Source organism: Pan troglodytes, chromosome 12, assembly GCF_028858775.2.
Source record: "Pan troglodytes isolate AG18354 chromosome 12, NHGRI_mPanTro3-v2.0_pri, whole genome shotgun sequence".
Taxonomy (NCBI): Eukaryota; Metazoa; Chordata; class Mammalia; order Primates; family Hominidae; genus Pan; species Pan troglodytes.
The window spans coordinates 99,109,523-99,122,937 of NC_072410.2; the positions used below are offsets into that span (position 1 = coordinate 99,109,523).

The following is a 13,415-nucleotide window of genomic DNA, read 5'->3' on the forward strand; positions in this document are numbered from 1 at the left end:
AGAATTTCTTTGGAGCTGTTTAAAGGGAAGGAAAAAATGCAAGTGTCTTAGATGTATTTGACATTTGCCCACCTGAATAAAATGTGCGGGGTAGAGTTATTCACATTTTTTTTAATTCTAGAACTTCTTTGTTCATATGGTTGCAGTTTTATTAGCTTGAATGCATTAAATACTCCTCACCAGTGAAACATCTCAGTGTGGAATCCTAATAATCTAGAGGCCTAGTTTAGGGAGAGAAGGGATTGATAACAGAATCAGCAGTGAGTGGCTTTCATGGTGGTAGTGATGGAAGCCACTCATTCTGGCTCTTTTTTAACCCTTTCTTTTCAGCTCTGGTTGGAGTGAATAGAAGTGGGAACACAATGCATTCTGCTTTTTGGCATAAGTTTCACTATACTGAATGCATTCATTTTGCTTTGGGAGTTAGTGAAATATAATGAGGAAGGAAGGGCTCAGTCTCTGGAGTGTGGCTGCCTGTATTCAAATCCTGACTGCCACCTGTTAGCTGTCAAATTATTTATCCCCTCTGTGCCTCAGTTTCTTTATCTGTAAAATGGGCCTGATAGTAATACGTTTGTTCAATCTTCAATGTTATGGGAGTTAAAACTATATATATAAATTATATATATATGCATACATATAAATATAAATATTTACTTATATTTATGTATTTTATATATAGAAATCTCAGTAAATATCTGGCATAATAACTTACTCATTAAGTGTTGCTATCATCATCCTTATATTCATATTACTCATATCATACCTCATACTGATATTACTGGCATAATAAGTGAGTTATTTGTTGAGTGTGACCACCATCATCATCATCCTTATTGGCCTAAATATAAAATAGGAGGTACTTGGAAGTATCTAGGGGAGATAGTCTTAATTACCTATGGTATTATAATCAGGAAAATATTCAAAGTTTAACCTGTATCTCAAATTCATTCCCTAAAAATGTAAAGTGAATTCTTCCGTAATGAGGAACACTTTTGTCTTTCCCTTAATAGATAACATGCATTTTTTTTCCTTTTATAGGAGATGGAAAGAACAGTTCATATGTTTGAGACATTCCTATGAACTTTTCAAGATGAGTGGTTTATCCTCTCCAATCTGCTCCTCACAGAGCAGTCTTCTGAGCCATTCAATTTCAAATTGCACCAATTATGTGCAGAGCCTTGGTGTAAAGTGCTCTCTCACTCATTCTTTCTCTCTGTTGAATTTGGTGCTATTGTCTCAGGTACCTGAAACCAACCAGCCTACAAGAACCAAACAGAACTTCAGAAACATGTTGTATTTTCCACAAATAAAAAATACAACCCCACAGCTTGGAGATTTTGGTGCTACAGAAACTGCTCTCGCTTCTGCTCCTCTTTTTGTGCACTCTCTTTTGGAGACTCCTCTCTTAGGGAGCAGACCAGCAAACAGGAGGAAACTGGATGGGGGCAGTTCTAACTGTGTTGAATTGTTTAAACAGTGGGTAACTTGTTATTTTTTTTTCCTCCATTTTACCCCTTTAATCATATTTTTCCCCCATCTGGGTAATGGACTGAAACCTGTTTTAGAGTTGGCTATGGTCTGTTCTGGTGGGAAGCTGAAGAAACTGGATGAAATTAGGTCAGGCTCTTTAGAACTGCCTTTAACGTGCCTTTTTATTCATTTGAGGAAGATAAGGCTAAAAGGATGGGCTGTTTGAAGCAAATAAATTAGAAATATTTCTTTGGTCACAACCTTGAAAATAAGTTTTGATACTCTATGTCATTAAGAGACAACCAGTGTTTGGGTATGAAATGCCTGTCTTATTCTCAAAGCTCAATCAAGACACCCAGTAAGCCACATAATATACTAAAATGGTAAGTTTTCTTGTAAGGTCTGTTTTGGTTTAAGAAACATGAATAACAACAAAGAATAATACACAGTCCACACACAAAAAACAAAAAACAAAACTGCACAGGTTTTGGTATTGCTAACAATGATGACTAGAAAATAAATAGATAGTGGCCATTTTTTCTTCTGTCAGTGGCAATTTAATAGTTATTCATGTTTGAGTTCCCAGAGAAAAATGGTTTTCATATGTAGTAAATTGTTGTTTTGTTTTAAAGCCAGGACTTGCCAAATGGACAGAAAAGAGAGGAATTCATCAGAAGCTCCATAAAATTCATTTTCTGTATGCTTAATTGCAAACGAGCCCTGGTATGGTCCTTGAATAACAGTATTAATGTTTAAATCCCATCTCCTAAGCTTACCTTCACAACTCTTCTTTTTGATTGGAAACCATTTTGAATCTTGTTGAGTGATTTCTGTGAATTGTATGTATCTGAAATTAATTATGGGTTACTAGTTTTACAAAAACTTTCTACAAATTTGGAGACACAGTCTAGGCAGTTGCAACGAGGCAAAGGATGCAGTGACTTTTTTTATCAGATGATTTTTAAACAAAAAGAAAATTTTGCCAACAAGTTGGCTTGGTATCTTCATTCATTGTAGCCGTTAGCTGCAGGTGTGTCTTTCCAATATATGCAACACATGTAGTTTGGGTTTTAATTAGGGCGAATGGTCTTGGACTACTGCAGAGATTCTGAGCTACCTCAGCTTTTTGTATTTTAGTTACCAACAGTGTTTACAGAGTCCTGTAATCACTTTGCCACCGTTTACATCCTGAAGCTAAGGTACTTGTCTCCTTGTCTTTGGCTCTTTGTAGTGTGCAGAAAGCATACTTTGGCCATAGCCTACTGCAGTAATCCAAAGTGCTTCTTTGCATTTACATTTACATCTAACGCCTTCTAATTCTAGCTTAATTTTTTTTTAAATGCCACGTGTTTTCTTTGTACCTAGTCTGTGAAGTTTCTGTAATATCCAGTTAGTCATACAAGTCAAGATGCTACCCATGTAGACACACTGTATTTTTAAGGTGGGCAAGTGCGATTAACGATGAACCATTTTAAAGGGGAGGTTATTTGAAACCTCTAATTTGATTATTGGGAGGATTTTCATGCTTTCTTTAGTATTTATTACCATCATACCGATTCAAACTATTTTATTGTCTAATACATTAGCATTTTGTATTTTGATGGAAATTGTTACAGAATTTAAAGATTTGATGAAATAAGATGTAGCAGATTTTTTGTAGCAAGTTTCTGGTAAAAGGGTTTTTTGCAAGTCTCAGGTTCTTGCTGCACTATTTTTTTTTAAATATTTATTCCAGTTATTCTAATTCAGAAGCGTTCTTTTCAAGTAACAGCAGCACTTGTGAAAGGAAAAAAAATGCACATGTTTCTTAGTAGGTTACTAAATTTGTACAATTAATTAAGATTTTAGCCATCAGTGAGTTTGAAAAGGGAAATGTATTTATTTTCAGCATTAAAATGCTTCCAAAAGATCAAGTTGCTTTTGTTTGTTTGTTTTTGTAACCGTAATGTAGATGGAGAAATTGGAGGCAACCTCAGTATAGGAACTGCCACTTTGAACAGTTTAGGTCTTAAAGAGAAAGTCAATCTAATGCCAAGGGGAGAACAATGAGCTGAAATTGTACCAACTCCTCTGGCCCTCTTTCCCTCGATTAAAAAAACACACTTACCAGTTTTGCTTATTTTACAGATATCTGGTGGTTCTATAGTTTAAAGCAGCTTGTGAAATTAAAAAAGTGGACTCAATTTTGTTTACCTTTCTGTAAGTTTTTCATTTTTGCTGTATAGCATTGGCAAAAATATGTACAAATTGACCTCTGTTCTTATTTCCTATTGTGAGCATTATAAAGATAAGCTCCTATGTAAAACCTTGCTCTCAGATGAGTAAAATATGTATCACAGCATAGCTCAGCAATAATTCATGCTCAGCTGTGGGGACCCTGGGGGCTTTTCGAAGATGATGGAACCGCACTAGGGTTGAAACTGATGGCTGTGGAGTTAATTGTGTTTTCGAGCTTGAATCTCACCTGTGATTTTTTTTTTTTTTAATGTTGTTTCGTGACTTGATTTTTCTCATAAGCCAATGTATTTGTAGGTTTACTGGATTTTATTTTTAGGGAGTGGGTAATTTCTTCCCTTTTTTGATTAAGTTGGTTCAGCTATGGTGCTATTCAGTAGGTATCTTCAGTGTCAGGTCCCGTAGCTGAATGCCATTGTTATTATAATTATTATTTGTAATCACATTGTAAGCTTGAATTTGGGCTTGTACCTGCATCTTTTGTATTCTGTACATCTGGTTACTTAGACTTTGGGAGTCCAATTTGGTTTCAGTCATGTATGTCTACTTTGTAGTTTAAGTAGACTTCATCAACTATGGTCTATTTTGGGTTTGTAGTTTTAATTTAGAATTGTGTTAAATTGATGTTTTGCATTTGACTTCATTTTACATTAGTTGAAGTAAATTATTTAATTTTTGAATTCTGGAATTTGAACATTTACTGTAATTTGTAATATAACTGCTGTGAAATACTTGAATAAAGATGACAAGAAAAACATGTCTTTCTTTAGCTTAATTATGATCACTGTTGGCTACAAATGCAGTGCTACTTTTCTAGCTGATTTAGACTGTTTTAGAGAGAGGCATATTGCTGTTTATTAAGCACCCAAAAAGTCGTGTTATATGTTCCTTTTAGATTTTAAGTACACCTCACGATTTTTTAGCTGAAAGCTTTTTATGTTGAGAAAGCGTGGTTTTAGTTTTAGTTGAAGATTGTCTAAAATATGTTGTATAGAAGCAAATGGATTACTTCTGAGATTTGTTTTTCTAGCTGGAAGACTACGATAACATATGATCAGGTCATATGGTTCATTAGTTTAAAATGTTTTCCTTTTTATCGGGTTGTTATCAGCATACTTTGTATAGTATAGCACATAATATGGACAGAGATTTCATACCAGAGTTTTGAAGGGCTTACTTCAAGTGAATAGAATGTTCTTGGCTTCAGAATACCTATTTTTCCTGTGTGCCTTGAGACACCTTTTCATGTTCCTGTAGTACACTGATCTTCCTCAATATAAATTCTTACTTTTGTTTTTTGAATCACAGTAAAAAAGATGGATTTTAGTTAAGACTTTGTTTTGCCTGATTTTTCAGATTCTATAATTTCAACTTTTGTCTGTATCAAAAGATTGTTAATAATAAACCTGCAAAACATATTTTTAACACTGTCTGAATGTTTAGATAAAAAGCTTATAATTTGAGGCTCAATCAAGTTTTTTGGACTCTGGAGATGAAGTTTTATTTATCTAGTTTTAGTTTCCATAAGACTCAAAACTACAGTAAAATCTGAGGCAAATCTTTAAATCTATTTCATGTTATCCCTGTACCCTGACACCTACAAAGTTATCTAGTGACTGTTTAAAAATATATACATTCCCTCTTTTACCCCCACATGTATATGTTTGTTATGTGCCTGACATTATGCCAGGCATGTGGGATACACAAATAACATATTCCTGTTCTCAGGTAGCTTAGAGTCTGCCAGGGGAATTGGTATATATACCAGTAGTAATGATTCAGTGGAATAAGTGCTTTAACAGAAGGGACACAATAACGTTCAGAGTTCTGGGAAGGGAACCAATTAATTATGTTTAGGAATGGGGGAAATAAGGAAAGACTTCAGAGAAAGTTGGCATTATATTTGCTCTTCATCTCTATCTGGCTTTTCTAGAGTCGATCCCCACTTTACCAAAGTTTGTTCTTGTTTTTTTTTGTGTGTGACCTTTCATATTACATCAGATGTATTGTTACAGAATCTAAACCGTGCCCATATTTCAGGGCTGTATAGTATTATATATATAATATACATACTATATATGTATGTGTAATATATATATATTACACATATGTATATATATGGCGTATGCTGATCTTTCTTCAGAAATTAGCTATGTTTTGTACTGCATTACATAGTAAGTTACTATGTAAATATAATTTATAAAACAGTAATTTATTCATGAGGGAAGGGGAGATAGAAAAGTATTATATTTCTTCTGTATTCCCTATAGGAATTTGAAGCAGTGCAGGATTCAGTAGATGCTTATTTAATTCCTTTAGATTTGCATGACATAGAAGGCACAAATTTACCTTAATCATTTTTTCATTCATTTATAAAATACATAACAAGTGCCTACCATGTATCAGGCACTGTCGCAGGTGCTAGAAATAAAGCAGCAAACTAAACAGAAAAAGTCCGTGTCTTCATGGAGCTTAAATTCTTTCTGATGTTGTGTGCCAGGTTTCTGTCATGGTTGATCAGAGTTCACATTATTTTTTAAAAGTGTGGTGCTCTTAAAAGCTCTTAAAGCACTTATAAATTTCATTAAGCAGTGAATGAAGCACTTTGTTATTAAAAATTTGCCAGGAACTCTGCTTTTTCCTTCTTGCTTCCCTTATATTCCCTATCTTGGTGAGAAACCTAGCTGTCAACCTGAACTTTATCTTCTTTATGACCCATCTCATTCTAATCATGCAGCACATTCTGTTGATTTATTTTCCCCCTAAGCATGTCTCATACCTATCACCCTTTCTCCATTCCTGTTATCTTAGTTTGGGCACTAATCCTTTTGTTTGGACTAGTGTAATAGCTGTCAGTTCAGTAAACATTTAAGCATTTATTCAGTGCCTACAGAGTGCTAGGCATTGAGGGAGCATAAAGATGAGCAAGACATTGTGTCTGTCTTCAAGGACATTTTTATAATTTAACATACTTATATCATGTTTACTAGGTGCTGGAGACTATTCTGAGTGCTATACAGACACAAATGCAAATTCTTTTCATCTTTACAAGAACCTTATGAGATAGGTGCTATTATTATCCCCATTTTACAGATCAGGAAACTGAGTTATAGATTAATTTGCTCAAGGTCACACATCCAGGATTCAAATGTAGGCAGTTTGGCTCCAGAGTTGATGCTTTTAATCACTATGCTTGACTGCTTCTTGTGGGGGTAGACAGATAACAAACATCATTTCAGTCTAATACGGCATGTGTTAAGATTGAATTTTGTATTAGGCACTGTAGGTATACAGAGGAGGAGCATGTAACCTAACCTCAAGGAAGCCTTTCTGGTTCCTTGCCTGAGCTGAGGCATCAAGATGGGAAAGGATTTCCAGGCAGAAGGAACAACAGAAGCATAGGCTGAGAAGTGAAATAGCATGACAGCTGCAGGGGAAAGTACAGGCAGTTCTCTGTCATCACAGGTCAACATCTGTTTCACAAATTTATTTGAGCAACTGCCAAATAAAGCAAGTGCCAGAGCACTGTTCTTGGCAAGGGAGTTAACAGCTGAGGACAGGACGGCAAGGTCCTTGCTTTTTGGAGCTTACAGTCTAGTCAGCAAAGAGTAAACAAACAACATGTTACCTAACAGTGGTAAATGCTTGGATGACAATAAATACAGCAGTAGTATTAGTAGCAGCAGACAACTGAGTGCCAGGTATTATTACAAGCATTAACCATTTAATTATCACAGCAACTGTGGGAGGTAGGTACTGTTGTTGGTCCCATTTAAGAGAAGGGGAAACTGAAATAGAGAATGCTTAGGTGACTTGCCCAAGGTTACACAGCTAACATCAGGTTGGGGGGTCCTATCTTGTGGTGTGGCTTTAGAGATTGAATTTTTAACCTATCAATCATTAAGGTGAATGATAAATTCCTTTGCTCGTATTCAAGTCTTCCTTCCTTCCTTCCTTTCCTTCCTTCCTTCCTTCCTTCCTTCCTTCCTTCCTTCCTTCCTTCCTTCTGTCCCTCTCTGTCTCTTTCTCTCTTTCTCGCTTTCTTTCTTTCTTGCGTACGTGCTTGCTTGCTTGCTATGGAGTCTGGTTGTGTTGCCCAGACTGGAGTGCAGTAACACGATCTTGGCTCACTGCGGCCTCTGCCTCTCAGGTTCCAGCGATTCTCCTGCCTCAGCCTCGTGGGTAGCTGGGATTAGAGGCATGTGCCACCACCCCTGGCTAATTTTTGTACTTTTTGTAGGGACGGGGATTTCACCATGTTGGCCAGGCTGGTCTTGAACTCCTGACCTCAGGTGATCTGCCCGCCTTGGCCTCCCAAAGTGCTGGGATTACAAGCGTGAGCAACTGTGCCTGGCCTCAAGTTTTTCTAGGAATAAACATTTTTAAATAGTAGAATACCACAGAGAATAATACAACATGCATGTTCCTACCACCCAGTATTAAATGTTAACAATTTGTCATACTTGTTTTAGTTCTTTTTTGAAAAGAAAAAATTTCAGAGACGATTTAAGTCTACTTTCTACCCATTCCAAATCCCATTCGTTTTCTTTCTTTACTGGTGGCAGCCACTGTGATGATTTTGACGAATATCCTGTCTGTGTTTTAAATTATTTTATTTGAGAAGGTAATAGTATGCGGCTGGAGTCAGACTGTCTGAATTTGAATCCTGGTTATGTTCCTTCTTGGCTATGCAACATGTGACAAATTATTTCACCGCTCTGCAGGTCAGTGTACTTATCCATAAGATGGGCCACAGTGATAGCACCAACCCCATGGTGGTTACTGCAATGATTACATATTTGAGTGAATATATGTAAAGCACTTAGAACAGTACCAGGCACATAGTAAGTGTTCAAGAAATTTCAGTCATCACTCTAAACATTTGTATGTGTCTATAAACATTGTTTTGTGGGTTTAAAAATGTCTATAAATGGGATTAATATCTTTAAAATTTATTTTAAAGTCAGAAACACATGTATGTAGTTTAAAGAATGAAGTAGTTCTAGAAGGCTTGTTATAAAAAACAGCAGTTCCCTGATTCTAGAACCTTCCTTCTCCAAAAAAAAAAAAAAAAAAAAAATTCTCCCAGGAGCCAATTGTTTTCAACACCTGTAGCTGATTATTTGATGTTTCTAAATACTATTCTTAGATGGCTACTTTTTATTTTCCAGTTTTAGTCATTTTCTTTTGATTTCCCACCATTTAAAATATAGTAATATCTGCCCTCACCACACGTTTCACACTTCTTGTCCTCTCATCCTCCCAGTTGTTTATAATTTTGGTCAGATCATTATTCAGTATTTGCATTATTGTGTCTATGTAAAAATTATTGACAGTGGAACTATTTAGTGTACTATGATGATGTTTACTTTCTTGTACACCTTTTTGTTAATAATAGTCTTCATTGTATTTATTTACCTGTTTTTTTATGTATAATCATGAGTTTGAACCCAGCACGCCTTTATTCCCAGCATTTTGGGAGGCTGAGGCAGAAGGATCCTTGAGCCCAGGAGTTCAAGACCAGCCTGGGTTACATAATGAGACCCTCTCTCTACAGAAAAATTAAAAAATTAGCCAGGCTTGGTGGCATGCATCATAGTCTCAGCCACTCAGGAGGCTGAGATGGGAGGACCACTTGAGCTTGGGAGTTTGAGGCTTCAGTGACCCAAGATCGCAGCACCTGCACTCCAGCCTGAGTGACAGAGTGAGACCCTGTCTCAAAAAAAACAATTTTAAAAACTAGTTTGTTCCTCAGTTCATCCCCAGCAATCCAACTCTCTCTCTCTCTCTTTTTTTTTTTGAGTCGGATTTTCGCTCTGTTGCCCAGGCTGGAGTGCAGTGGTGTAATGTCGGCTCACTGTAACCTCCACCACCCGGGTTCGAGCGATTCTCCTGCCTCAGTCTCCCAAGCAGCTGGGATTACAGGCATGCGCCACCATGCATTATTTATTTTTATTTCGCAGAGATGGGGTTTCACCGTGTTGGTCAGGCTGGTCTCGAACTCCTGACCTCAAATGATCCACCTGCCTCGGCCTCCCAAAGTGCTGGGATTACAGGCATGAGCTACTGCGCCTGGCCCCAACTCTTGTTAGTATCACCAAACATGTAAGGTATTATAGCATTTCATTTTCTTGAGAAAATTTCTCCTGGAACATTCTAACCCTTTCCAATTTTGCATTGGTGTACACCAAGGTCTTGCGTAGTCATTTTTTTTTTTTTTGGGCGAACATCCTTCACCTTTCTCTTGCACTGAATCTTATATCTGGACTTTTCTCATTTATATCCTGTATTGCTGCTGAGAAGTCGGTGCTTTTCTGCTTATTGTTTTGTTCTCCTGATTTTGTTTCCTTCTCCTAAGGCTTTCGTAATTTTCAGTTTTCCTCTGATGCTCTGGAATTTCACAGACCTGTCTGGGTGTGTGTCTAAATGTTACACTTTTCTTAGGCCTCTCTACTCTGGAAAATCATGTCCTTTTAGTCTGAGAAATTTTCTTGAGTGAATTTTTCACTTTTAGAACTACTGTTATTCAGATCTTGGCCCTTCTACAGTTCTGTTATTCCTTCTTAATTTTTACTTTGGTATTTAGTTTTTAAGAGCCATTTGGAGTTCTCTTGATTTTTTTTTTATTGTTCCACTTTTTTAAATTTGTATTTTATTATTATACTTTAAGTTTTAGGGTACATGTGCACAACATGCAGGTTTGTTACATATGTATACATGTGCCATGTTGGTGTGCTGCACCCATTAACTCGTCATTTATCATTAGGTATATCTCCTAATGCTATCCCTCCCCCCTCCCCGCACCCCACAACAGTCCCTGGTGTGTGATGTTCCCCTTCCTGTGTCCATGTGTTATCATTGTTCAATTCCCACCTATGAGTGAGAACATGTGGTGTTTGGTTTTTTGTCCTTGCGATGGTTTGCTGAGAATGATAGTTTCCAGTTTCATCCATGTCCCTACAAAGGACATGAACTCATCATTTTTTATGGCTGCATAGTATTCCATGGTGTATATGTGCCACATTTTCTTAATCCAGTCTATCGTTGTTGGACATTTAGGTTGGTTCCAAGTCTTTGCTATCGTGAATAGTGCCGCTATAAACATACGTGTGCATGTGTCTTTATAGCAGCATGATTTATAATCCTTTGGGTATATACCCAGTAATGGGATGACTGGGTCAAATGGTATTTCTAGTTCTAGGTCCCTGAGGAATCGCCACACTGACTTCCACAATGGTTGAACTAGTTTACAGTCCCACCAACAGTGTAAAAGTGTTCCTATTTCTCCACATCCTCTCCAGCACCTGTTGTTTCCTGACTTTTTAATGATTGCCATTCCAACTGGTGTGAGATGGTATCTCATTGTGGTTTTGATTTGCATTTCTCTGATGGCCAGTGATGATGAGCATTTTTTCATGTGTTTTTTGGCTGCATAAATGTCTTCTTTTAAGAAGTGTCTGTTCATGTCCTTCGCCCACTTTTTGATGAGGTTGTTTGTTTTTTTCTTGTAAATTTGTTTGAGTTCATTGTAGATTCTGAATATTAGCCCTTTGTCAGATGAGTAGGTTGCAAAAATTTTCTCCCATTCTGTAGGTTGCCTGTTCACTCTGATGGTAGTTTCTTTTGCTGTGCAGAAACTCTTTAGTTTAATTAGATCCCATTTGTCAATTTTGTCTTTTGTTGCCATTGCTTTTGGTGTTTTAGACATGACGTCCTTGCCCATGCCTATGTCCTGAATGGTATTGCCTAGGTTTTCTTCTAGGGTTTTTATGGTTTTAGGTCTAACGTTTAAGTCTTTAATCCATCTTGAATTAATTTTTGTATAAGGTGTAAGGAAGGGATCCAGTTTCAGCTTTGTACATATGGCTAGCCAGTTTTCCCAGCACCATTTATTAAATAGGGAATCCTTTCCCCATTTCTTGTTTTTGTCAGGTTTGTCAAAGATCAGATAGTTGTAGATATGTGGCATTATTTCTGAGGGCTGTGTTCTGTTCCATTGGTCTATATCTCTGTTTTGGTACCAGTACCATGCTGTTTTGGTTCCTGTAGCCTTGTAGTATAGTTTGAAGTCAGGTAGCATGATACCTCCAGCTTTGTTCTTTTGGTTTAGGATTGACTTGGCGATGCAGGCTCTTTTTTGGTTCCATATGAACTTTAAAGTAGTTTTTTCCAATTCTGTGAAGAAAGTCATTGGTAGCTTGATGGGGATGGCATTGAATCTATAAATTACCTTGGGCAGTATGGCCATTTTCACAATATTGATTCTTCCTACCCATGAGCATGGAATGTTCTTCCATTTGTTTGTATCCTCTTTTATTTCATTGAGCAGTGGTTTGTAGTTCTCCTTGAAGAGGTCCTTCACATCCCTTGTAAGTTGGATTCCTAGGTATTTTATTCTCTTTGAAGCAATTGTGAATGGGAGTTCACTCATGATTTGGCTCTCTGTTTGTCTGTTATTGGTGTATAAGAATGCTTGTGATTTTTGTACATTGATTTTTGTATCCTGAGACTTTGCTGAAGTTGCTTATCAGCTTGAGGAGATTTGGGGCTGAGACGATGGGGTTTTCTAGACATACAATCGTGTCATCTGCAAGCAGGGACAATTTGACTTCCTCTTTTCCTAATCGAATGCCCTTTATTTCCTTCTCCTGCCTGACTGCCCTGGCCAGAACTTCCAACACTATGTTGAATAGGAGTGGTGAGAGAGGGCATCCCTGTCTTGTGCCAATTTTCAAAGGGAATGCTTCCAGTTTTTGCCCATTCAGTATGATATTGGCTGTGGGTTTGTCATAGATAGCTCTTATTATTTTGAGATACGTCCCATCAATACCTAATTTATTGAGAGTTTTTAGCATGAAGGGTTGTTGAATTTTATCAAAGGCCTTTTCTGCATCTATTGAGATAATCATGTGGTTTTTGTCTTTGGTTCTGTTTATATGCTGGATTACATTTATTGATTTGTGTATATTGAACCAGCCTTGCATCCCAGGGATGAAGCCCACTTGATCATGGTGGATAAGCTTTTTGATGTGCTGCTGGATTCGGTTTGCCAGTATTTTATTGAGGATTTTTGCATCGATGTTCATCAGGGATATTGGTCTAAAATTCTCTTTTTTGGTTGTGTCTCTGTCAGGCTTTGGTATCAGGATGATGCTGGCCTCATAAAATGAGTTAGGGAGGATTCCCTCTTTTTCTATTGATTGGAATAGTTTCAGAAGGATTGGTACCAGCTCCTCTTTGTACCTCTGGTAGAATTCGGCTGTGAATCCATCTGGTCCTGGAGTTTTTTTGGTTGGTAAGCTATTGATTATTTCCTCAGTTTCAGAGCCTGTTATTGGTCTATTCAGAGGTTCAACTTCTTCCTGGTTTAGTCTTGGGAGGATGTATGTGTCGAGGAATTTATCCATTTCTTCTAGATTTTCTAGTTTATTTGCGTGGAGGTGTTTATAATATTCTCTGATGGTAGTTTGTATTTCTGTGGGATTGGTGGTGATATCCCCTTTATCATTTTTTATTGCATCTATTTGATTCTTCTCTCTTTTCTTCATTAGTCTTGCTAGCGGTCTATCAATTTTGTTGATCTTTTCAAAAAACCAGCTCCTGGATTCATTAATGTTTTGAAGGGTTTTTTGTGTCTCTGTTTCCTTCAGTTATGCTCTGATCTTAGTTATTTCTTGCCTTCTGCTAGCTTTTGAATGTGTTTGCTC

General features: G+C 37.1%; 1 protein-coding gene across 5 annotated transcripts in view; it reads left to right on the forward strand.

Annotated features, from left to right (window-relative positions):
• ATAD2B (ATPase family AAA domain containing 2B) overlaps positions 1–4,465 on the forward strand; it is a 177,829-nt gene extending 173,364 nt beyond the window's left edge. For all 5 annotated transcript variants that reach the window (XM_525707.7, XM_063790083.1, XM_009442106.5 and 2 more), the window contains one exon: positions 1,042–4,465. In XM_525707.7, the coding sequence (XP_525707.2) occupies positions 1,042–1,083 (42 nt within the window). In that variant the 3' untranslated portion in view covers positions 1,084–4,465. The remainder of the gene's footprint in view (positions 1–1,041) is intronic.
• The last annotated feature ends 8,950 nt before the right edge of the window (positions 4,466–13,415 follow it).